This window comes from Elephas maximus, chromosome 1, assembly GCF_024166365.1.
Source record: "Elephas maximus indicus isolate mEleMax1 chromosome 1, mEleMax1 primary haplotype, whole genome shotgun sequence".
In the NCBI taxonomy this organism is placed as follows: Eukaryota; Metazoa; Chordata; class Mammalia; order Proboscidea; family Elephantidae; genus Elephas; species Elephas maximus.
The window spans coordinates 164,436,640-164,462,600 of NC_064819.1; the positions used below are offsets into that span (position 1 = coordinate 164,436,640).

The 25,961-nt window shown below is 44.8% G+C and overlaps 1 protein-coding gene across 1 annotated transcript; it reads left to right on the forward strand.

The window, feature by feature from the left end:
- The first annotated feature begins 17,198 nt into the window (after positions 1 to 17,198).
- PRDM13 (PR/SET domain 13) lies at positions 17,199 to 25,369 on the forward strand. Its single transcript, XM_049898001.1, has 4 exons — positions 17,199 to 17,342; positions 18,849 to 18,980; positions 20,044 to 20,164; positions 23,622 to 25,369. Exons 1-4 carry the CDS (start codon positions 17,199 to 17,201, stop codon positions 25,367 to 25,369), a joined length of 2,145 nt encoding a protein of 714 aa, XP_049753958.1.
- The last annotated feature ends 592 nt before the right edge of the window (positions 25,370 to 25,961 follow it).

Consider the following 25,961-nt stretch of genomic DNA (forward strand, 5'->3'; position numbering starts at 1 on the left):
AAGTTTCTGTTTGTGTCATATTTGCTGATGTCCCATTGACCAGAACAAGCACATGATCAAGTCTAGAGTCATTGTGAGAGGATACTGTACAAGTGCATGGATACCAGGAGGTCTGATTCACTGGGGACCATTATGTAACAAATTACTTCAGGAGGTTAACCACTGAAAAGGAAAAAAAAAAAAAAAACTGAAAAATTGTGTGAAAATCAAAAGAGCCATTCTTTCAGGGAATATTATACAACTTTTCTAAGCTGTGACTGAGTGAAATGTAAAAATGAGAATAGCAAATCTGCAGAATAAAACTTCTCCTATGCTTTATTTATTATACATATTTTTTAAGTAACGAGCAGTTAATAAAAAAAACCCCAAATTTCAGTTTGACATGAAGGCAATAGTTAGAATCAGGCATAGGATAAAAATGAAGCCTTTTCCTAGATATTTTTCATGTACAAAAGCAAACAAAACCTGTCCTGGTTTATATTCTGTACACCGATTTTATTTTCTCCTAGCATCACTGGAGTATGAAAACAAAAGTCAAGTCATTATTAAAACAAGAAGCAGAAAAATTGCCTTCTGTTTGTCAACATCATTAATTAATGGGCTACATGTCCTAAAAAGACATGTCCTTTTCCCACAAGTCTAACCACGAGGGAGTAAGTAGCTCCTGATTGTCACTCTTTTGTCAAACTACTCTTTTTATGGGTAGCAGACACTGCAATGTCTCCTAAGTCATCACAGAATACTTTTTCCTGAATTTTATTTCTCCTTACTAAATATTTAACTCAGAAGCAGTCCTGGAAGAATCCATCTCTTCTAATGTTTTAAATCATACCAGTCATCAAGTTATTCCATCTTTCTCTATTGTTCCACTGTAAAGAATTCTTTCTCACAGCTCTTTCTTCCCTCTCTCCCTTTTCCTCTCTCATGGTTCTTTATCATGTACTTCTCTCTCCCTTCTCTACATCTTCTTTTTTAAACCATTCTTCTCTCTTAAATCAACTCAACTCTTCACATGACTCAAAATGAAGCAGATGAAATTAAACAAAGTCTTCTGTTGTTATTACCAGTGCTAAAGTAAATACTATGTGGTTATGGCCTTTGATCTGTTCTTGGGAACTGGCAAGGGGATCTTCATGTTTGGGGTCAGGAATCTGCTTTTTCTTCCTGGGCTTTTATTTGTTACATTTTCCTAAGAAACCTGAAATACTTTACACAGCTATTTGAGAAAAGGAAGGAAAAAGTTAATCAATTTTCAAAAAAAGAAACCTGAGAAAGATTCTGTATGAATAGTTACTATCTTTATTAAGAAGGTACTAAAATACAATGAAACCTTGGGTCAATTGACAATGTCCATAATTTAGACCAAAAATTACAAATCTATAAATATACTGCAGTGTTATATGAGAGTCAAAGGACACCTATTTTATTTTTTGTGCTTTAGGTGAATGTTTACAGTTCAAGTTAGTTTCTCATTCAAAAATTTATACACATATTGTTTTTGTGACATTGGTTGCAATCCCTGCAATGTGACACCACTCTCCCCCGTTCCAACCCGGGTTCCCTGTGTCCGTTCACACAGTTTTACTGCCCCTTCCTGCCTTCTCATCTTGCCTTTGGCCAGGAGTTTCCCATTTGGTCTCTATTTGATTGAACTAAGAAACACGTTCCTCAAGTGTGTTATTGTTTGCTTTATAGGCCTGTCTAATTAATGTCTAAAAAGTGGGCTGGAGTAGCTTCAGTTCTGAGTTAGCAGGGTGTCTGGAAGCCATAGTTTCAGGGGTTTCTCCAGTCTCTGTCAGACCTATCAGTCTGGTCTTTTTTGTGTGTGTGTGAATTTGAATTTTGTTCTACATTTTCCTCCTGCTCTGTCCAGAACTTTCTGTCATGGTCCCTATCAGAGCGGTTGATGGTGGTAGCCAGGCACCATCTAATTCTTCTGGGCTCAGGCTGGTGGAGGCTCTGGGTCACGTGGTCCTTTAGTCCTTTGAGCTGATGTTTTCATTGTGTCTTTGGTTTTCTTCAATATCCTTTGCTCTGGATGGGATGGGACCAATACATATGTCTTAGATGGCCACTTGCAAGCTTTTAACACCACAGACACTACTCATAAAAGTATGATGTAAAATATTTGCTTTATGAACTATGTTATGCCAGTTGACCCAAATGTCCACTAAGATTATGCTCCCCAGAAACTCAGTCCCCCAAGGTGTTTGGCTGTGTCTAGGAAACTTCTATGACTTTGCCTTGGTCAAGTTGTGCTGAATTCCCCTATGTTGTGTGTTTTGTTTTCCTTTACACTCGTTTACTATCTAGTTAGTGATTTGCCCTCCCCATCCATCCCTATCCTCATAACCATGAAAGAATTTTTTTTTTTTTTTCTGTGTAAACCTTTTCTTGAGTTTTTATAATACTGGTCTCATATAAAGTTTGTCGTTTTGTGATTGACTTATTTTACTCAGCATAATGCCCTCCAGATTCATCATTGTTCTTTATCCCTGCAAGATATTCCATTGTGTGTATGTAAGGTAACTGGTTTATCCATTCATGTGTTAATGGGCACTTAGGTTGTTTCTATCTTTTTGCTATTGTGAATAGTGCTGCAACGAACATGGGTATGCATGTGTCTATTTGTGTGACAGTTCTTATTTCTCTAGGATATGTTACTATAAGTGGGATTGCTAGATTGTATGATATTTCTATTTCTAGCATTTTAAGCAGGCGCCATATCATTTTCCAAAGTGGTTGTACCATTTTACATTCCTACCAGCAGTGCATAAGAGTTCCAATCTCCCCACAACCTCTCCAACGTTTGCTATTTTCTGTTTTTTGGATTAATGCTAGCCTTGTTGGGGTGAGATGGTATCTCCTTGTACTTTTGATTTGCATTTCTTTAATAGCTAATAATCTCTAGCATATTTTCATGTATCTGCTACCCACCTGAATGTGTTCTTTGGTAAAGCGTCTGTTCATATCCTTCACCCGTTTTTTAGTTGGATTGTCTTTTTGTTGAGTTGTTGAAGTGTTTTGTAGATTTTAGAGATTAGACCCTTGTCGGAAACACCATAGCCAAAATTTTGTTTCCCAGTCTGTAGGTTCTCTGTTTACTCTTTTGGTGAAGCCTTTTGATGAGCATAAATGTTTAATTTTTTAGGAGTTCCCAGTTATCTAGTTTCTTTTCCAGTGTTTGTGCATTGTTAGTTATGATTCGTATTCTATTTATGCCATGTATTAAGTCCCCTAGCATTTTCTCTCTTTTTTCTTCTATGATCTTTATCATTTTAGGTTTTATATTTAGGTGTTTGATCCATTTTGAGTTAGTTTTTGTGTATGGTGTGAGGTATAGATCCTGTTTCATTTTTTTATACATGGTCATCCAGTTTTGTCTCACCATTTGTTAAAGGGACTGCTTTTCCCCATTTAACAGACTTGGCCCTTTGTCAAATATCACCTTCCCATAGATGGGTGGATTTACGCCTGGGTTTTCAATTCTTCCATTGGTCTCTGTGTCTGTTGTACCAGTACCAGACTGTTTTGTCTACCGCTGCTGTATAGTAGATTCTGAGATCAGGTAGCATGAGGCCGTCCACTTTTTTCTTCTTCTTCAATAATGCTTTACTTATCCGGGGCCTCTTCCCTTTCCATATGGAGTTGGTGATTAGTTTCTCCATCTCATTAAAGAATGCTGTTGGAATTTAGATCGGAATTGCACTGTGTCTGTAGATCGCTTTGGGTAGAATTGACATTTTCACAATGTTGAGGCTTCCTATCTGTGAGCATGGCATGTTTTCCATTTATATAGGTCTCTTTTGGTTTCTTGCAACAGTGTTTTGTAGTTTTCTTTGTGTAGGTCTTCTATGTCACTAGTTAGATTTGTTCCTAAGTATTGTATCTTCTTGGGGGCTATTATAAATGGTGTTGATTTCCTGATGTCCTTTTCGAAGATCTCTTTGTTGGTGAAGATGAATCCAACTGATTTCTGTATGTTAATCTTTATCCTGCTACTTTGCTGAAATCTATTAGTTCCAGTAGCTTTCTTGTGGATTCTTTGGGTTTTTTTATGTATAGGATCATATCATATGCAAATGATCAAATCATGGCTGGTTTTACCTGTTCCTTACTAATCTGGATGCCCTTTATTTCTTATTCTTGCCTTATTGCTCTAGCTAGGACTTCCAGCAGGATGTTGAATAAGAATGGTGATAAAAGGCATCCTTGTCTTGTTTCCATTCTCAAAGGGAATGCTTTCAGTTTCTGTTGAGAATGATGCTGTCTGTTGGTTTTGTATAAATGCCCTTTATTGTGTTGAGGAATTTCTCTTCTATTCTTATTTTGCTGGGAGTTTTATTAGAAATGGGCACTGGACTTCGACAAATACCTTTTCTGTGTTGACTGAGATGATCATGTGATCCTTTTCTTTTGTTCTCTTTATATGATAGATTACATTGATTCACTTTCTAATGTTGAACCATCCTTGCATACCTGGTATGAAACCCTCTTGGTCATGATGTATTATTTTTTGATATGCTGTTGAATTTTATTGGCTCAAATTTTGTTGAGAATTTTTGCATCTATATTCATGAAGGATATTGACCTGAGGTTTCTTTTCTTTTTTTTTTTTTTTATGTTGTCCTTGCCTGGCTTTGGTATCAGGGTAGAACACCATTTTAAATTAAAAGTTAAATGACAGTTTCTGGAGACGTGTTCCTGTTTTGTTTTTAAATTATTTTATTTTTTGGTGAAGATACACACGGCAAAACATACACCAATTCAACAATCTCTACATGTAAAATTCAGTACAGTAATTACATTCTTCAAGTTGTATAACCATTGTCATGATCCTTTTTCAAATTATTTAACCCTTATTAATGTAGACTCACTGCCCCCCTAAGCTTCTTACCTAAACTTTCAAGTTGATGTTATCAATTTGATCACGTATAGATAATTTTTTAAAAGAGCAAATGCTCGAGGCAGACATTCTTTACTAATTAAGCTATTGTTTGGTTGAAAAATGATTTTAGGGGATAGTCTCAGTTTAAGTTTTAAGTTTCAAAGATTATTTTATAGTAATAGTTTTGGTGGTGGGTCATCCAGATTCAATGATTCCATAAATTCTGGATTTATTAAAATGTGAAAAGCTGTTCCACATTTCCCTCCTTTTGATCAATATTTCTTATAGAGTCTTTGATCAAAATGTTCAGTAATGGTAACCAGACCCCAACCAGTTCTTTTGGCCTCATGGTAAAGATGACTGGTTCCTTTGTTAATAACTTAAAATTTATTTTCATTCTCCAAAGATTTTGGGTAAAATAAAATCAGTGGTATCTCATTTTTGAAAAGCTTATTTATAAGTCTCTCAAATATAAAAATCAATACAAACGGCAAGGGGATCTTTAAAAAGTGAATGAATTAATAACATATGCAAAGTGAAAGCCCAAAAGGAAAAAAACCAACACCTTTCACTTGTCAGTAGCATCACTTAAGAATTGCTTTCAGCTGTGAGCACTCCCACTCCACTCCACAAAGTAATGGTTTAAGGAGAACAGAGTTTATTTTCGTCTAAAAGAAGTCAAGAACAAAGAAGTCAAGAACATAGATAATTCAGGGTTGATGTTGTGGTTTCATTAAGTCGTCTGGGATCGTGGTTCCTTCTATCTTTCTTTTTGGCCATTGTCAGCACATAGCTTCCATGTTGTTGTTGTTAGGCCAATGAATTGGTTCTGACTCAAAGCGAACCTACGTACAGCAGAACAATACGTTGCCCAGTCCTACATCATCTTCACAATTGTTGCTATGATTAAGCTCATCATTGCAGCCACTATATCAATCTATCTTGTCGAAGGTCTTCTTCTTTTTTGCTGACCCTCTACTTTACCACGCACAATGTCCTTCTCCAGGGACTGGTCCCTTCTTATAACATGTGCAAAGTACATGAGATGAAGTCTTGCCTTCCTTCATTCTAAAGAGCATTCTGGCTGTGCTTCTTCCAAGACAGATTTGTTTGTTCTTCTGGCAGTTCATGACATATTCAATATTCTTCACCCACACCATAATTCAAACGCATCAATTCTTCTTTGGCCTTCCTTATTCGTTTTGCATACATTTGAGGCGATTGAAAATATAATGGCTTGGGTCAGGCAAACTTTAGTCCTCAAAGTAATATCTTTACTTTTTAACAGTTTAAAGAGGTTTTTTGCAGCAGATTTGCCCAATACAATACGTCGTTTGATTTCTTGACTGCTGCTTCCACGGGCACTGATTGTGGATCCAAGTAAAATCAAATCCTTGACTACTTCAATATTTTCTCCACTTATCATGATGTTGCTTATTGGTCCAGTTGTGAGGATTTTTGTTTTCTTGATGTTGAGGTGCAATCCATACTGAAGGCTATAGTCTTCGATCTTCATCAACAAGTGCTTCAAGTCCTCTTCACTTTCAGCAAGCAAGGCTGTGTCATATGCATATCACAGGTTGTTAATGGGTCTTCTTCCAATTCTGATGCGACATTCTTCTTCATATAGTCCAGCTTCTTGGATTATTTCCTCAGCATACAGGTAGAATAAGTATGATAAAAGGACACAACCCTGACACACACTTTTTTTGATTTGAAACCACACAGTATCCCCTTGTTCTATTTGAATGACTGTCTCTTGGTCTATGTACAAGTTCTGCATGAGCACAATCTGGTGTTCTGGGATTCCAATTCTTTACAATGTTATCCATAATTTGTTAGTATCCATGCAGTCAAATGCCTTTGCACTGTCAATAAAACACAGCTAAACATCTTTCTGGTATTCTCTGCCTTCAGCCAAGATCCACCTGACAAGATTCAGCAATGATACCCCTCGTTCCATGTCCTCTTCTGAATCTGGCTGGAATTTCTGGCAGTTCCCTGTCAATGTATGACAGCAGCCATTTTTGAATTATTTTTATCAAAATTTTACATTTGATATTAATGATATCATTTGATAATTTTTGCATTCCATTGGATCACATGTCTTTGGAATGGGCATAGATATGGCTCTCTTCCAGTTGATATGCCAAGTGTCTTCCAAATTTCTTAGCACAGAGAAGTGAGCACTTCCAGTATTATATCCATCTATGAGGTTATTTCATGGACCAAGATAGCTTCAGCAGCTCTGGCCATCAGGTCTGCATTCTAGCATGAGGAAAGGCAATAAGGGGCTGAGTTGGCTCCTTTAAGTCCCACACAACACTTGTGTTTACATTACACTGACCAGAACTAACATAGCCATGTCTGGCTACAAAGAGGCTGGAAACATATTCTTTGCTCCAGAGACAGCAATATAACTAGCTAAATATCTGAATTCTATACTAATACGGGGAGACTGGATCCTCGGGGTCAGGAGCAAATAGAAGACTCTACTATATCACTGAGGCAATGTAGTGAAAATGTATCATGCTTTTTTTTGGATACCAGGCTCTATGAAGACCCTTCAACTATGACTGTGAATATCCCATCTTATGGTTCCTGCTTTCCCTATTTATAAGTCAGAAGCTTACTTTCCCAGCCTTCATTTTGCATTGAGGACACAGCAACGTCTTTAGTTCTCAGTCAGACCTTAAGACCCAGGGCTTTGATTTGGAAGTAATGTGAAAAAGCAAATGCCTTCGTGGAATCCATTCTTGTGAGCACATCAGCAGAGATACCAAACTTCTGAAGGTGCCAGTGGCAGAGGTGCATGCTCAGAGTTGGCAGTGCCATCTGTGAGGTTTGGGTCCAGTGCAGTGCCTGTGGTGTCTTCAGTGGAGTCACTCTGTGATATAACTTGGGCTATTTTTCTGGAGAGGTAGCCTCCGAGTCAGTGTTTCTGGCACTTCCACAGAATTGGAACTACCTGATAGCATTTTCTGTTTCAACCATTCACAGAAAGTATCTAATGCTTGTGCCTAAGAACCCTCACTGATGCAGGCATGTTCCGGGATATCAAGTTAGGAGCCCGGTATGCCCAAATTAAGTAGTAATTTTTTTTACAGAAGGATCTCGCCTTCCCTCTCCTACCTTCCCTCCTCCCTATTGGTCTCAAAAACAGAACTGCAAAGCTTCAAAGATCAAGGATGAATGTAGAATAACTTCACTGATTTTTTTAAAGGAAGGTATTTGTAGGAATAAAACTAATTTAGGACATTTATAACTGACTTAAGTGTAGACCACATTCAGTGGTTTTTATTTCAGACGAGAAAAGAAGAAAGTTTTATTCAAGACTACATTATTAGCATTTTTGATTATGACAGCTTTGAACACTGCACCTGTGGGTTTCCTTAGATCTGGTGGGTCCCCATTGTGTTGTATGGCTTCCAGATGGCCAGTTGGATCAAGATTCTGCAACCATCCCATTCTCACTGTCTTGTCCCTGATAATAGTTTCTTAAAAGATCACAGAATTAAAGAACTTATTGCTTGCCTTGGGTCCCTTTTCCCTACTGGATTTTTAAAAATCTTATTTTTAAATGAATTTTTATTTTGGGAAAGTTCAGACACATACAAAAGTAGAATAGTTGAAAGAACCCAGGCACCCATCCCTCAGATTCAACAATTATTAATTTATGGTCAATTTTGTTTCGTCTATACCCTGTGGTTCTCAATTAGGGATGATTTGGTTACCTGGTTGTCACAGCTAGAGGAGGGAGTACTACTGGCACCTGATGAGTAGTGACCAAAAAAAAATTCCTACAATGCACAAGAAAGCCCTCTACAACAAAGAATGATCCAGCCAAAAACGTCAATGGTGCCAAAGCTGAGAAACCCTGTACCCACTCTTCCTCCCTCCCCCATTTGAGGATTTTTGAAGCAAATCCCAGACATTATATATTTTATCTGTATTTCAGTTTGTATCTCCAAAAAATAAGAATAAAAGAAAATGTAATCATAATACAATGATTCCACTTAATATTAAGGTTAATTTCTAATGCCAATAAATATCTAGTTAGTATTCAAATTGCCTCTATTGGCTTATATAATTTAAAAAACTGTGCTTTAGGTGAAAGTTTAGTGTAAATTAGTTTCTCATTCAAAAATTTATACACAAATTATTTTGCGACATTCATTCTTATAACAGTGGTTTCATATACTATTTGTTCTTTTGTAACTAATTTCACTCAGCATAATGCCTTCCAGATTTCTCCATGTTATGAGATGTTTCACGGATTCACTGTTGTTCTTTATTGTTGTGTAGTATTCCATTGTGAGAATATGTCATAATTTTTTTACGGTTTAATCCGTTGATGGCTACCTTGGTTGTGTCCATCTTTTTGCTATTGTAAATAGTGCTGCAAAGAACATGGGTGTGCATGTATCTACTCATGTGAGGGCTCTTATTTTTCTAGGATATATTCCAAGGAGAGGGATTGCTGGATTGTATGGTAGTTCTATTTCTAGCTTTTTTAAGGAAGTGCCAAATCGATTTCCAAAGTGACTGTACCATTTTAAATTCCCACCAGCAGTGTATAAGTGTTCCAGCCTCTCCACAATCTCTCCAACATTTATTATTTTGTGTTTTTGGGATTAATGCTAGCCTTGTTGGGGTGAGATGGTATCTCATTGTAGTTTTGATTTGCATTTCTCTAATGGCTAAAGATCATGAGCATTTCCTCATGTATCTGTTAGCCTCCTGAATGTCTTCTTTGGTTAAGCACCTGTTCATATCCTTTGCCCATTTTTTAATTGGGTTATCTGTCTTTTTGTTGTTGAGGCTTTGTAGGATGTTGATTTTAGTGATTAGATGCTGATCAGATTTGTCGTAGCCAATTTTTTTCCCCCCAGTCTGTAGGTTGTCTTTATTTATTTCTTTCTTTTGAGATTGGAACACTTTTTTATGCTAATATTTTTTAAATAGTACTTTAGATGAAGGTTTACAGAGCAAAGTAGTACCTCATTAAACAGTACACATAACATTTTATGACATTGGTTAACAACCCCACGACATGTCAACACTCTCCCTTCTCAGCCTTGGGTTCCCTATTACCAGCTTTCCTGTCCCCTCCTGCTTTCTAGTCCTTACCCCAGGGCTAGTGTGCCCCTTTAGTCTTGTTCTGTTTTATGGGCCTTTCCAATCTTTGGCTGAAGGGTGAACCTCAGGAGTGCCTCCATTACTGAGCTGAAAGGGCATCTGGGGGCCATACTTTCAGGGTTTCTCCAGTCTCTGTCAGGCCAGCAAGTTTGGTCTTTCTTTTTGAGTTAGAATTTTGTTCTACATTTTTCTCCAGTTCTGTCCAAGACCCTCTATTGTGATCTCTATCAGAGCAGTCAGTGGTGGTAGCCAGGTACCATCTAGTTGTGCTGGACTCAGGCTGGTGGAGCCCGTGGTAGATGTGGTCCATTAGTCCTTTGGACTAATCTTTCCCTTGTATCTTTAGTTTTCTTCATTCTTCCTTGCCCCTGAAGGGGTGAGACCAGTGGAGTATCCTAGATAGCTTCTTACAGGCTTTTAAGACTGCAGACGCTACTCACCAAAGCAGAATGTAGAACATTTTCTTTATAAACTATGTTATGCCAATTGAACTAGATGTTCCCCAAGACCATGGTCCCCACAGTCCTCAGCCCAGCAATTTCCTCCCTCAGGGAGTTTGGATGTGTATGTGGAGTTTCCATGACCTTGCCTTGTACAGGTTGTGCTGGCTTTCCCAGTATTGTATACTGTCTTATCTTTCACCAAAGTTACCACTTATCTATTGTCTACTTAGTGTTTTTCCACCCCCACTTTTCCCCCCTCTCTTAACCCTCAAAGATTGTTTCTTTTTGTGTGTAAACCTTTTCATGAGTTTTTACTGTAGTGGTCTCATACAATATTTGTCCTTTCGTGATTGACTTATTTCACTCAGCATAATGCCCTCCAGATTCATCCATGTTATCAGATGCTTCACAGATTCATCATTGTTCTTTGCTGTTGAGTAATACTCCATTGTGTGTATGTACCACAATGTATATATGTATCCATTCATCTGCTGATGGACATCTAGGTTGTTCCCATCTTTTTGCCATTGTGAACAATGCTGCAGTGAACATGGGTGTGCATATGTCTATCCATGTGATGACTCTTATTTCTCTAGGATGTATTCCTAGAAGTGGGATTCCTGGATCATATGGTATTTCTATTTCTAGCTTGCTAAGGAAGCACTGTATAGTTTTCCAAAATGGTTGTATCATTTTGGATTCCCACCAGCAGTACATAAGAGTTCTGATCTTCCAGCAGCCTCTCCAACATTTGCTATTTCCTTTTTTTTTTGATTCATGCCAGTAATGCTGGGTTGAGATGGTATCTCATTGTGGTTTTGATTTGCATTTCTCTAATGGCTAGGGATCTTGAGCTTTTCCTCATGTGTCCCTTGGCTGCTTGAATGTCTTCTTTGGTGAGGTGCCTGTTCATTTCCTTTGGCAATTTTTTAAATGGGATTATTTGTCTTTTTGTTGTAGAGGTGTTGGATTTTCTTATAGATTTTAGAGATTAGACCTTTGTCTGATTTGTAATAGCCAAAAATTTTTTCCTTGTCTGTGTGTTGTCTTTTTACTCTTTTGGTGAAGTCTTTGGATGAGCGTAGAAGTGCCCAATTTTTAGGAGCTCCCAGTTATCTAGTTTCTCTTCTGGTGTTTGTGCATTGTTAGTATGTTTTGTATACTGCTTATGCCATGTATTAGGGTTCCTAACATTGTCCCTATTTTTTTTTTTTTATCATTTTAGGTTTTATATTTAGGTCTTTGATCCATGTTGAGTTAGTTTTTGTGGATGGTGGCTGGCATGCCTTCCATCATGATTCAGGCATGGTGAAGGGGCAGGGTGGTCAATATATGCCCAAAGAGATATTGTTTGGAAGGCCAACTTTGGGTAGGAATTTATTACAAAAGCTACTCCCTGAGATTCCTACATATCCTTCTTTTTTTTTTCCCCTTGCTTCCTTGCAGATTAAAAAAAAAGTATTTTAAATCTCAAGAATACATTTTAATTGGAAATACATTCTCAGGATTCCAAATCCCAAAAGGTACCACAGGTGACATGCTGAGAAGTCTCGCTCTTATCCTGGAGCTCAGATACCTACAGAGTCCTATCCCTGCAGAGGATCCATGTTTTCAGATGAATTTAAACACAAGCAAGGAAACTCATACAATTTTGAAAGTATTTGGTCTCCGTGTTATTGTTTTCATTTCGTGTTCATCTGTCCTTTCTGGTCTCTTTACTTCTCAGAGGCTAAAAGAAGCTGTCACTGCTCTCTGCTTAGAAATCATCCTAGCCTCAGCTACATGCTGCCTTTCAGCTTTTTAAAGGCCTTGTCACCTTGAGCCTCTAAACCCAGCAGCACCTTTCCGGTAGAGATTTGCAAGCAGACTATGTATCTATATATTTGTAGTCTAAATGGAAGTGAATTCTGAGCCCTATGCCTGTGTTTTAACACAGCATGTACATATTTTGCACACTCACTTACACATCAGTAACTATTTCCACTGATTTATTTGAGTGTGAAGTTCTCCGTAATATACAAAGGAAGATACTTTTGTTTCCTCTCTGACTGTTTTTTCCTAATTCAAATACCAAATTGTTCTTATCATTGCCCCCAAGAGAGGGTATGTTCTTTGGCTAGGGGGTGGGGAATAGACATAAAGAGGGGGAAAAAAATCGAGCTCTTCAAGGGAAAGAAAAAAAGAGAAGGGGGAAAACCGTCTGGGAATCTCAAGAACATCTTTATTTCGCCTTTTAACTCCCAGCCTTTCCGATTAAAGAGTTCAGACTTGCTCCCCCTCCCGCGTTCAATTATTCCCCGGCTTCTTTTCTCAGAAGCTGTCACCACCACTTGCTGAACCACAATCCCATCGTGAGCCATTAGTCCAGTTCTTCTCCGTTTCGCTTTTCTTTCCTCAGTTTCTCCCTGCAATCTTTATAAATCTCCCTTGGAGGAGGAGTGTTCCAGCGGGTGGAAGTCTGAACACAATGCAACCTGAGAATTTCTGTCACTCTCTGCATATGCTCCTAAGTGCTTTAATCCCAATTAGGGGCGGCTGACACACGGTCCTATTCATTCCCATCAGCTCTTGAATACATTTGCCTAGAAATGAACTTCACAAATAGAGGCGCTCCTAAATGTGCCCAACAGCAAGGAAAATCGAATTGAGTGCGGGCTCATTCGGCAGCGGCCGGCAGAGAAGCGCTGAATGTGGAGGTGCCCCGAGACATTGCAATTCAGCAACACGCTCGCTGACTTTTCTTTGCACCATGTCAACCGAAAGAACCAAGAAATAAGTTGGGGAACTCCGGTTAAAAGGCAACTTGAGAGGGACTCTGAATACTTTTATTGAGCCGCTTCCAATGCAGACCTTAAAACACAACAAAAAAGGCATCACAAAACCCACCAGCAGCGTCCAGGCTGCGTCCTGGCCGCGCGTTTGGAGCCTCCCGGCCGCCGCGCACACACCGGCCTGGCAATTAAGGAGAAAATGGCCCCGTCGCCGGCGTGTCATCTGGTGGCTTTCCCAGAGCTCGTCGCCGCCGCTCTATTCAGGCCCGGCCTTAATGTCCCACCCGCGCCTCGGGGGCCGCGCAGCTGGTCCGCTCTGACCCGCTGGCCCTGCCGGCACGGACACCATCGGGGGGCGACGCCTGAGCCACCTCGTCCCGAGCTTCCATCTCATTCCAAACTCGGCTACTGAACGCAGGGTGTCCTGGCTGCCTTTCCTGCCGTCCTTGACCCCGCGCGGCCACTGCCATCCCGGGTTCGGGGCTCTGCCCTCCGGCCGGAGAGGTAATTAGCGCCCTTACAACACCTGGGTCCCCCAGGCTGAGGACCCAGAAGGCGAACAATTCCTCATCCCCCCAAGGCCTTCACCCTCTCCTCCCCAGTCGGGCAGCCGCAGAGAAGCACGCTGAGAAAGATTGTCCCCTCACAATGTCCCCAATCTCAGTGCGAAGTCCTTGGCGGGGGGGGGCTTTACCTCAAAACCTAGCGCAGTCAGGTCAGACATGCTCCGGGCCAGCAACGTTTCCAATCCTGCTTTTGGAGCGAAAAGGTTAGGGCGCCCACCAAAGGCCGCGGAGCTTGCAAGCAGCACGGGGGTGGGACGTGGTTCCTGAAGCATCTCTCCTGGTCGCTGTCGCTCTCCGACGTCCACGCGTCTCTAAGGGCCACCTGTTACACTGGGGGAGCCGGACCCGCGTGGTCCTGTGGTGAGCAAGAGCCGGGCTGCCCCAGAAACCTCCTCGCCCCGCAGCTCCGGCCATGAGGGATTTCGCTTTAACAGGGCCTCTGGACGCCCATTTTAAGTCCATAAAGAAGCCGAGTGGAATGTTTTGATTGAGCCTCAACATTGTCTTTGAATAAGGCTGAGACCATGTAATTAATGTGTCTTTTTAATAAGGGACAATACGGCCGTTCAAGCTATTTAATTTCATTTAATTTTCCATCCCATTTGCTGCACAGCCCGCTTTTACTTTTAACACTCAGCCTTTCACCGCCCATCTTGCTCCACTGGGCACATTAGATTGGTTTCACCCTTGCTTTTTAGGGGAGGAAAAATAAAAGAAAATGTGTTCCTTTCCTCCTTTGTGGACAATTTATTTCACTTGGGGAACTTCAACTCTGAGCCACAGGACAGAATAAAACTCGGCGAGCTGGTGTGAATGCCTCTGGCGCAGGCCCTTTCTTCTCGCGGGGCTGGGAACCAGTCACAATTGGCTATATTAATAAATAACTTTCCTCACAGTCGGCCTTTACATGGTTCTATTGATAAAATTGTTCGCGTGTCGTTCACGCTTTTTCACTCATTAAGGAGGGCCGGGGAGGCGCCGCGAACCCAGGCCCTGCGCTCGGCCCTTCCCGGTCGCAGAGCTGGTAATTTAAACTGGGTGTCATCCCGGAGTCGCCAGGCCAGAGGTTAGAGGGACATGTTCATGGCTTGAATTTATTGCCCTCCACTCGAGCGGCTTCCTCTCCTCCTCCCCTCCCTGGGCTTTTGCCATTCATGGGCTGGATCAAAGGCGTCCTCCCCTCGGTAGCTATAGCGGGCAGCCTTCGCAGCCCACAGAGGGGCAACTGCACATTTAAGAAGCAAAATCAGCAGCAGCTCCCTCAGAAAGTGGTCCTGGGCTTGAGGTGGCTGCATTATTCGAGGGGCCACAGTCTGTGGCTGCCCAGACCCTACAGGTGGCTCTCCTCTTGCATCCCAGTGGCAGCCTCTACAGAGGTCTTGGAGCTGGCAGGAAAGTGCTCCGGCACCGTCTGACTCGAGACACTTACTTGGGACCCTTGACCTGGCCTCAATAACCCCAGGACAGACACCAGGAATTTTGGAGATTCCAAAAGGCATTCACCCTACAGGTTACTACTACTGACTTTCTAAACAAACTATGGTGAGTAAAAGGGAGGAAGATAAAAGTCTACTTGCACCACCATTTCCATTTTACAGATTAGAAGACTGAGGCTCAGGAGTAATTTACTTATGGTGGGGAGGGCTTGAGTGACAGCACAGACTGAATGACAAGGTCTGTCTGGTGTGACAGACACAAGTCTTGAGCAAAGGGAGACTCAGGAGCTTCTCTGTCCGCACATGACAAAAGTGCTGAGTCACAGGCCATCTCCACACTGCGTCCTGCTGCCCCTGTCAACCAGGGTCATCCCTAGCCCCTAGCACAAGAACTGCTCCTTCCACAGGTATAGCCAGGTTGAGAGGCCGGTGCTGAGCCCTCCCCTTTTTGTAAGTGGGTGGGCGGCAGCCATTAGGTCCTCCAAGAGCCCAAAACCTGGAGAGCCACTCCTGCATTTCCAAAAAGAACAGCATCTGGCTGGAGTTCTGGCCACCTAGGCGTGGGGCAGTTGTATCAGGGATGATCAGAGTTGAGCAGGTCCCAGCAGAACTGTCACAAATATTTGATGAACTCAATCACTTGGCTTCTATCTTGTGAAAATAAGAGATTTCCCCAAAAGAAAATGGGGAGCACTATGGGTTTAACCCCAAAGTACCCATTCCCCGAGTTCATGAACTAGCCTTAAGGCAGAGGTTTCCTACAAACGCCCACTTCGCCCCTCTTCTACAAAGCGACCTTTGACAGACTGCAAGGTTTTTTTCTTATTGTTTTTAACTTGAAAAAAAAAAAAAAGAGGAAAGTCCAGTTTGTTGGTTCTGGAGTAGTCAGCCCCGAGGGCTTTCTCCCCGATTTAAAATTAACAGCAAATCAGGGCTAGAATAAGGCACAATGCGATTAATAACCCAGCCCAAAGAACTCTTCCGCCACCGTTGGTGCGGGATTCCCTGTAAGCTGCGCCCACTCTCTAGGGAAACTGCGGGCCAGGGGTGCGCCCAAGCGCAGCGAAGTGCAGCTGACCTCGCCTCCCCAAACTGACCCGGACGCTTCCTATTTCGGGCGAAACGGGACAGAGGCAACGATAAAGCGGTTCTAAATAGACGACTGGCCTAGACCCAATACCCTGAAATGGTAATATGGTCGTTATTTAAAAAGTGTAGGTATTTTCTGGTGTTTTCCCATCAAGTACCTGCCTAATTTCTGTATGGCACACGCCAGGAATCAATAGAAGTTAACAAGTCCTCCAAACAGTCCTCATCTCTTTGTTTAATCTCCTATACAATAAAGCCAAGGGGAGAGAATTAAAAATCTTTGAAGTAGACCAAGGTTCAAAAGAATCAGCCAAGTAGACTTAAAGTAGTCACTTATTTCCCAAAACTGGTTTGTCCGGGAACAATAAAAGGAAGTGAAATTTATGGAGAAATTATACAGTGGATTTGTCACTTAAAATATCGTAACTGTCTCTAGGACAATACCCCATGCTGAGGATTAATGGTCCCGCCGGACCTTTGATTCACCAGCGCCTTTTCTTCGTCCTTGACAAATTGGATTTTTAGGAATGGGAAGGTCGCCTGGACCATTGTGCGCCAGCCATTCAGAGGCCTCGATTATGCAGGGGGCTGAGGGAACCACTCCATGTGACCCTCTCGGGTGGGACTCTGCAGCTGCTTCGCAGCGCAACTCTCTCACCAAACTCCGCGCCCTTGCGGTCGCAGTGCCAAAAGGCGCCCGCCAGGATTGAAAAGGCACAGTGCATGTCCCCCCGCGTCACTCCGCGGGCGGAGGACGCACGTCGGGGCGCGGCTCCTCTGCTCGCGTGCTACTCAGGCTCTGTCGCTAGCGCCCTTCTGAGGACCGGGTGCGCCCGAGTGCTTGCCTGGCGGCGGCAGCGGCAGCAATGCACGGGGCCGCCCGCGCTGCAGCCACCAGCGTGAGCGCCGACTGCTGCATCCCAGCCGGCCTGCTCCTCGGGCCGGTGCCCGGCACCTTCAAGCTGGGCAAGTACCTGTCAGACCGCAGGGAGCCCGGGCCCAAGAAAAAGGTATTGGCTATTTGACCTCCATCCTACTGCTATTCGCTTCCCTTTGCCCTCTTTCGAGAAAGGGGTTGGAAAGGGGTGAGGGAGGAAAGGAATGATTGAGTCATTACCTACCAGCTCTGCGGGGCTGGAAGGGAACTCGGATTATTCCCAGCAAATCGCTTTAACTGAGAACGGGGCGTGAGCCGGACTGAGACGAAAGGACCTGGCTTAGAGGAGACAGGTTCAGGTGGGGTGCACCGGGCTCTCTCTGCGCCAGGACCGCTCGCAATTCTCGGCTTCCCTAGAGCTCTGAGGACTCCTCCGCAGAGGCGCGGAGGTCCCCGGCCTCTCCGGAGAGGTGCCCCGTTTTACCCCGCTCAGGGTATCGAGGACTGCCTTCCTTCTTCCCTTTGATAAACTAACCTGAGGCTTTAATTTGTCCTCAGATAATTTAATCCCACCTCCTCAAAAAAAAAAAAAAAAAATCCTTTGAAGTCTCCCAGTTCCTAGAACCTCCCCAGATTTCTCTCTTCGTTGATGTCTGTTTGTGGGTTTGGGGTAAATGGAGATGGGATGACCCAGGCTCCTAGACCTCGGGTTCCGAGGGCAGGTGGGTGTCCACCCTCGTGGGGCACCGGATCAGGTCGCCTACAGCCGGGTTCTGATGAGAGTCCAGGGGCCGAAGCCCAACCTGTAGGCGCCGGGACCAGTTCGCCAGCCCTGGCTCTCCAAACAGCATCTCGACCAGAGAGGGGATTTAAAGGCCCCGCCCGCGCGAAGGCGTCCCAGCGGCTGGAGTTGGGAAGGCAGGGACCAGAGATGAAGGCAGGAGTCCGCTGGGAAGGGGAGGACCTTGGCTCTTAGCTTGCTGCTTCCTAGAGCTTTCCCTTGAGAAGTCGCTCCGGTGCCCACAGCCAGCCAGACCCACTTCTCAAGCAAGCAGCCTCTTCCCTTGCGGTCTAAAGCGTTGTTTGCTGCGCACCACGCTTCCTCTTTAAACGCACTTTAATTGCTTTTAAACAGTCTGCCAGTCTGCGGACCAGCTTTTCCCTGATCAAGCTTTGTTCGGAGGCTTTGGCTGCGGGGCTCGCAGGCACCTCCATACAGTGCAGGGAGAAGGGGGAGTGGGGGGCGCTTTAGGACCTGGGACTGCTGCGAAGCGTCTCTGCCCTGGTGTTAAGACAGCTCTGGGAGCCGCGACTGGGAGAGAAGGGGCGGAGGAGTGGGGGAGTCTTGGTATAAGGTGAGCCCTGGAGCGGAGGGAGGACGCTCTCACCCTCGGTGTTGCGAAGTGGGGGAGAGGGGGCGCTGTTAGTTTCCCCCCCCCCGCCCACCGCCCTCCCCCCTCATAAAAAAAAAAAAAAAACCCAGCCCAACGGAATCTCCCTCCTTCTGGCAGCCAACAGCGGTCTGGCCAAAGCGAATATAGCCATTTTCCTGTCGGGTGGGATGGAGGCTAAATTTTTCCCTTTGGGTTGGGGGCCTGGCCTTGGCGCTGGGGGAGAACGACCACTGCTTGTGTTGCAGGTGCGCATGGTGAGAGGCGAGCTGGTGGACGAGTCGGGGGGCTCCCCTCTGGAGTGGATAGGGCTAATCCGGGCAGCCAGGAGCTCTCAGGAACAGAATCTGGAGGCTATTGCAGACTTACCTGGAGGACAGGTACTGTGGGCTTCACCCACCCACCCACCCAGCTGCCAATTTTTCTTCCCAGCCATCTCTCTGCGGTGGCCACCCAATATTAAGAGCAAAGCGATCTATCTACAGAGTTCATTGTATCATCCCAATAACCCTATATGGTAGATACTGTTTGCCTTAATTATCTAGTGCTGCTGTAACAGAAACACTACAAGTGGATGGTTTTAACAGAAATTAATTTTCTTACAGTTAAATAAAAAACTTTCTTACAGTTTAGGAGGCTAGAAGTCCAAATTCAGGGAGAAGCCCTCGGGGGAAGGCTTTATCCCTCTGCCGGCTCCGCAGGAAGGTCCCTGTCTCATCAGCTTCTGCCTCCCTATTCCTTGGAGATCTCCATGAGTCTTGGCATCTATCTTGCCCCATCTCCTCTTCTTTTGCTTGCTCCTTTAATCTCTTTTATATCTCAAAAGAGATTGACTTAAAACACTCTCTAAACTAATCCTGTCTCATTAACATAACAAAGATAACCCATGCCCAAATGGGGTTATAACCACAAGTATTAAAACACACACACACAAACCCAATGTGCTGACTACTTGATTCCAACTCATAGTGACCCTATGGGACAGAGTAGAACTACCCATAGGGTTTCCAAGGAGCAGCTGGTGGATTTGAACTGCCGACCTTTTGGTTAGCAGCCCAGCTCTTAACCACTGCACCACCAGAGCCCCACTACAGGCATAAACAAAACAAAACAAAACAAAGTGGCAAACCTCTTGCTGTTGACTCCGATTCACAGCAACCCAATAAGACAGAGTAGACTTGCCCCTTAGGCATAAGCATAAAAAAAAAAAAAAAAGCATAGAAGCTAGAAACTACAAAACATGTATTTTGGGGACACAACTCAATCCATAACTATTATTTTCCCCTTTTTGAAGGATGAGGAAAGAGAGGTTCAGAGAAGCCCAACAGTTTTTTGAGGGTCATACAGAGTCAGAATCCGATTTGAACCTTTCTTCTCATTTGTTTTTTGACGGATTACCTGGGAAATGACAGCAAGCTATCTATCCTATTTCTTGTGTCCCAGATCTTCTACCGAGCGCTTCGAGACGTTCAGCCAGGGGAAGAACTGACTGTGTGGTATTCCAACTCTTTGGCTCAGTGGTTTGACATCCCGACAACAGCAACTCCGACACACGATGAGAAAGGTATCACCTCCCAGAAGGCCTCCAGGCCAGCTCTGGTGGGCAAGAGTCTAGTCCTCCTCTGGGCTTTAGGCGCATGCCAGACTTGATGGGCCTTTTTCTCGAGCTGTGTAAATCTGAATTCATGCTCCCTGTGTGTGTAGTCAATGTCACCACCACTTCTTTAAAACCAACAGTAAATGGTAACAACAGTGGCGGTAATAATCTGGCTTACAATGGTAGTGAAAAAATATTCTTTGAAAAATATTATGCTGAACTTCATAGGGTCATCCTTCTTTATTGCATACCCCAAAAGACAATTATTTACTCAATTAAAAATCAACAGAGAAGGCTTAAAATATTATTACAGTAATTACATCATGGGCTCCAAAGAATATAACTTAAACCTGGAATACTTTTAGAAGGTGGATGGGCGTCAATTATTTACTGGTTTGGAGGAGAGGAATGTATTTCTTCAGCACTTTAGAAGCATTATGGTGCTTACAGCTGGTCAGCTGGCAGGTACTGAGGCCTTTCCACTTAAATGGCATTTATTCATTTCCCCCTCCTTACTTAAATTGAATCTGGGATGTATCCCAATTTCTTCTCAGATTTATTTCATCCCTTCCAAAGCCAAGAGCTGATTTATGCAAATTAAGGTGCAGTGAGAAAAACATTTTCAAACCTTCCTTAGAACACTAAGACTTCCTGTGGAAAGAAGGCTGGGAGGTGCTAGAATATTTAAGGTCTCGAGACTCATTTAACATACCAAGCTTCCATGGCTTTCCTTTTTCCTTGCCAATTGTTTTAGTTTGTATTTCTCCTAAAGGAACTGTTATTATTTGATATGAACATAGTGAATGCTGTGAAATATTTTAACATACTCTCCTCTTGAATTGCCTGCTCAATCTCATCCTTTTAGACACGAGTTTAAAGAAATTAAAACACATGTGGGAATTAGGAAACACTTCATGAACAAGACAGAATTAAGCTTATTCATGATGATGAGTCACTTCACTTCAAAGTATCCTATCCTCTCTAGATTAATTCTACTGATTTTGTGAGTAAATTTGTGTGTACAGTACTCAAAACTATCCTAAAAATGTTCTTTGCATCACATTATATTAAACTGCTTTTGATAACTTTTTCCAGTAAAGGAGAAGCCTGACAAAAGCCTTACAGTGGAGAACTCAAATCCGCCATTATAAGTACAATTTGCAAGGTTGTCGGTCTTCAGGGTTTAGCCATTTCTGTATAGGATGCTCTTTCTTGGGCACACTCAAATAGCACAAAAGAAATTTCTTGGCGTAGTGGTCCTCATGTTTTCATTTCTGCCATTTGAGGTTATAAAGATCGTATGGTAATAGATGTCCAGATAGTCACCATTTCCCTTTAAGTGGGGAAATGGATGGGTTATACTGAACCCTGACTTACTTCATCAGCTTTGAGATGCTTGAAACTTTGACTTCTTAGAGACGCAGGAAGGAGAGGAGGTAATCACCTATGAAGTGTATTTACTATTCTTGGCCTGGGTTGGATCTCAGAGTATGGAGAACATGTTAGTAGGTCAGGAAAAAGCAAAGACAGGATATGTTCAAATAGGAAATATACATTTATTTAAATCTTGAAAAGAGAAAGAGATAAGTAGGGATGGCTGCCATTCTTCCAATATTGGCTAACTTCAGTGAGCTTCGATTTCACTGTAAGATTAAGGAAAACACTGACCTTTTGTTTTAGGAACAAAGCTTACTTGGCTTCTCACTGAACTGATTCATTCTGAGGCAGATTCTGAAGACTACTTTTTAAAGAGGGGGTGGTGGGAGGGAACCTCTTAGGAGAAGGGAGTTTATGTTATTAAATCAACATACCTCTAAGAGAACTATAGAGGTCTCCTCTCCTCTCTCTCTTTCTCTCAAGATTTATTTTACGTGGACATTGAATAGAAGGTAACAGGAACACTGAAATTGTTTTATCTAAGTATCTCATAGACAATTAAGACAGGATCTCAGGCAAATTCTCCTACCCTCCTTTCTTCCTTTCTGATTGCTTTTGGCCTCAGCTGGAATAAATTTCTCCTCACTTGAAATACCCTCTCAGTTATTGGGAGGACTACTCACTTTATGCAAAACCAAAAGTAATATACAGAAGAGGAGAGAGATCTGGAATTTTTTTTCCCATTGTTGTTTCTGAGTAATGTTTTAGGAGTTTGAACTGCTTGTGAGCAAGGAGGAGAATTACATTTATGAGACTGAGGTATGTATACTTTGGATACTTTCTTGTGGCTCAACTACTCACACACAGACTTCTCTTCATTATTATCAACCAACCACAACATTTTTAAAGAAACCCCAATTGCAAGATTGCTCTTGTCTGTAGAGATGTAGCATGACCTTTCTGAGTGAAAATTAACTCCCACCATGTGATCAGAATCTGTTCCATACATGGGCTCTTGATTATACATACAGGCCCTGACAAAATTAAGAATAACTAGTGCTAATGATGTCAAACACAAAGATTTGGCACCAAAACATGTATGTAATTCTAGGGAAAAAAAATTCTTAAGAGAGTTGTGCACTTATTTAAAAAGGTAATATTTCTATATTCTTGTATTATACATATATAATATTATATATTCATGTCATAAAAACTATATCTTCTCCAATGACTTTACCAAGCTTAGATTTGTGCACATATCTAGGAGTTAATTACCAAGTGGAACAACTGACAAGATAATGCAACATCATACTTCAGTTTTTAGAGTATCAAGACAGCACTACCCCCCCCATCAATTTAAATGAGGTTAAAGAGGAAATAAAGATACAAATAATTCTGAAGAATAGCAAATCACAGTCCCTATGTGGCCCTTCAGTTGGTCACGCTCCGGGAAAACCCCAGGCAAAGTGTTTAAGGCAGGGAGGGGGCGGGAAGGGTGGGTAGTGGACACAAAAGCCATTGTTCTATGAAAAGGAATGATTACATATGGCCCATACTCGCCTGGTAATGAGGCGCTTACGACCATAAGATTGGCCTTTGTTCAGTTTATCCAAACTCCTTGACATAAGCCACCTATTCTGCAAACGCCAACAGATGGGCCCAGCACGGCACAGGCTCAACCTTGATTTAAAGCAACAGCTGCTCTCTGCTCTTGTCTCTTCCCTGGCCAGCCTGCCTCATCGCTGCCATCCCAACCAAGACTTGCTTGGCCGGCCCTGAGCAAGTCTTGGTTGAAAAGGCCCAGGTCATCCCTCTTTGCCTCTAAGTAGTCCCAGATGATTGAGATGGTGACAAGCGTTGACCATTTGGGGCTTCTCACGGTCCTTGCTACTGTGGGGCTATCAAACTCACTTTCGCAGGGACCCAAGAATACTTTTGCTTCTTTCCATACAGCTGGGCAAAACCTGGGCTTTTCCTTGGGCGCGCTTACACTTTCTTTCCCGCTTGTTCGCCTCTTATGGGGTCTATTTCCACTCTTTCTCGCCAGGGGAGGAGCGCTACATTTGCTGGTACTGCTGGAGGACTTTTAGATACCCCAATAGCCTTAAGGCTCACCTACGTTTCCACTGCGTGCTCAGCGGCGGCGGCGGCCGCGCCTCCCTGCACCACGAACACGCCGCTCGCCAAGGCGCTGCCCAGGCCCCGGATGGCCTCCGCCTCTCCCCGAAGCCCTCGGCGCTCGACTTCGCCGGCACGGTCACTACGGACACCCTGCGGCCCCATCAGCAGGCCCAGCCGCCCCCTCAGTCTTGTGGGACGCGGGAGGCCATTAAGCGCGAGACTTCCTCCGGACCCTCAGCCACCTCGCCGCCCCCGGGCAAGTGGGGGCCACCCAAGAAGGGCAAGGAGCAACCGGAGCGCGCCCTGGACACGAGCGGGGCCGCCCACGGACCCTTCCTCGGCATCGTGGGTGGCTCCCCAGTGGGGGGCGGTGGCCTGGCCTTCTACCCTGGAGTGCGCTCCGCCTTTAAACCCGCGGGCTTAGCCAGGACGGCCACTGCCGCGCACGGCGACCCCTATCGGGAAGAGGGCACTGGCAAATCGGGGACCGGCCTGGCCTTGGGCAGGCTGCTGGTCGGGGGCCGGGCGGGTGGGCGCCCCCGGAGCAGGGAGAGCCCGGCGGCGAGTGGCGCCAACCACCACCATCACCACCATGCGCACCACCACCATCACCACCCCAAGTGTCTGCTCTCGGGGGACCCGCCACCGCCCCCCGGCCTACCCTGCTCAGGAGCTCTGCGCGGCTTTCCTTTGCTCCCAGGACCCCTGGATGAGGCATCCGCCTTCAAGCACCTGGAGCGCGACCCACCCGCCGCTGCCGCGCTGCCCGGCGCGCGTTATGCGCAGCTGCCCCCAGCTGCCGGGCTGCCCCTCGAGCGCTGCGCGCTGCCGCCCCTCGACGCTGGCGGGCTCAAGTCCTACCCAGGTGGCGAGTGCAGCCACCTGCCCGCCGTAATGCCAGCGTTCACCGTCTACAACGGGGAGCTGCTCTACGGCTCCCCAGCCGCCGCCGCTTACTACCCGCTCAAACTGCACTTCGGCGGACTGCTCAAGTACCCGGAATCCATCCCTTATTTCAGCGGGCCTGCGGCGGCGGCTGCGGCGGCTGCAGCAGCGGCGGCAGCGGCCGCCCTGAGCCCCGCTGAGCTGGGCTCGCTGGCCAGCATCGACCGGGAGATCGCGATGCACACGCAGCAGCTGTCGGAGATGGCGGCCGGGAAGGGTCGCGGTCGCCTGGACGCGGGGGCGCTGCCACCGGCTGTTGTGGCCGGCGGCCCAGGGGGCGGCGGCAGCGGGGGCGGCGGCGTGGGCAAGCCCAAGACCGGTCACCTGTGCCTCTACTGTGGCAAGCTGTACTCGCGCAAGTACGGGCTCAAGATCCACATGCGGACACACACCGGCTACAAGCCGCTGAAGTGCAAAGTGTGCCTGCGGCCGTTCGGCGACCCCAGCAACCTCAACAAGCACATCCGGCTGCACGCTGAGGGCAACACGCCCTACCGATGTGAGTTCTGCGGCAAGGTACTGGTGCGCCGCCGGGATCTGGAGCGCCACGTCAAGTCCCGCCACCCTGGCCAAAGCCTGCTTGCTAAGGCAGGCGACGGCCCGGGCGCCGAGCCCGGCTACCCCCTGGAGCCCGGGGACCCCAAAAGTGACAACGACAGCGACGTGGATGTCTGTTTCACGGACGACCAGAGCGACACAGAAGCCGGAGGCGGCGTCGAGCGCGACTAGTAAAGAGCCTTCCCGGGAGGGTGGGGAAGGGCGTGGACAGAAGGGAGTGGGGGTGGGGGTCTGTCTGTTCTAGGAGGACAAGAGGAGCTCCTGGCGGTGAGAAGACTAATCCCGTTTACTAACCGTTTTTATTTCTCGGCGGGCGCCAGGTTTGGAACAGTGAGAGGTGCTGGGTCTGGTGCTGAAACTCAGAGCAAAACTTCGGAGGCAGCTTAAAGAAATTAGGCCACCTGTGCAGCCAAAAGGCGGTGGGTCCCCCAGCGCTCCAACCCTCCGGACTCGGCGGATAGGTTCTCCCTGAACAGCCTAGGCTGTGCACTCTCCGGGGCTGAATGTGAACGCCACAGCGCCCTCGAGGGTGCTAGATATTCACTGCCGCGTTTTTTAAAATTGTATTTTATCTGTGGAGGAAATTGTGCCTTTGAACGATGTTTTGTGTTTATTTTACATTGGCATCTCACTGCATAGGCAAAAGAGTAGTTACAGTTTGGTAGATGTGACACCCTTACACTTGTTTCCGTTTCATCTGTTCTCGTGTCAGAGACTGCGCCTTCATGCACTGAATATATAGTGGTAGTTTTTTTTTAGCAGG

What these genes read in the sequence shown, in the direction of transcription:
- PRDM13 (XM_049898001.1), top strand. Translation starts at nt 17,199, where the DNA reads ATGCACGGGGCCGCCCGCGCTGCAGCCACCAGCGTGAGCGCCGACTGC. An exon ending in CAGACTTACCTGGAGGACAG is followed by an intron (nt 18,981 to 20,043) that starts GTACTGTGGGCT and finishes CTTGTGTCCCAG; the next exon opens with ATCTTCTACCGAGCGCTTCG. An exon ending in TCCGACACACGATGAGAAAG is followed by an intron (nt 20,165 to 23,621) that starts GTATCACCTCCC and finishes CTTTCTCGCCAG; the next exon opens with GGGAGGAGCGCTACATTTGC.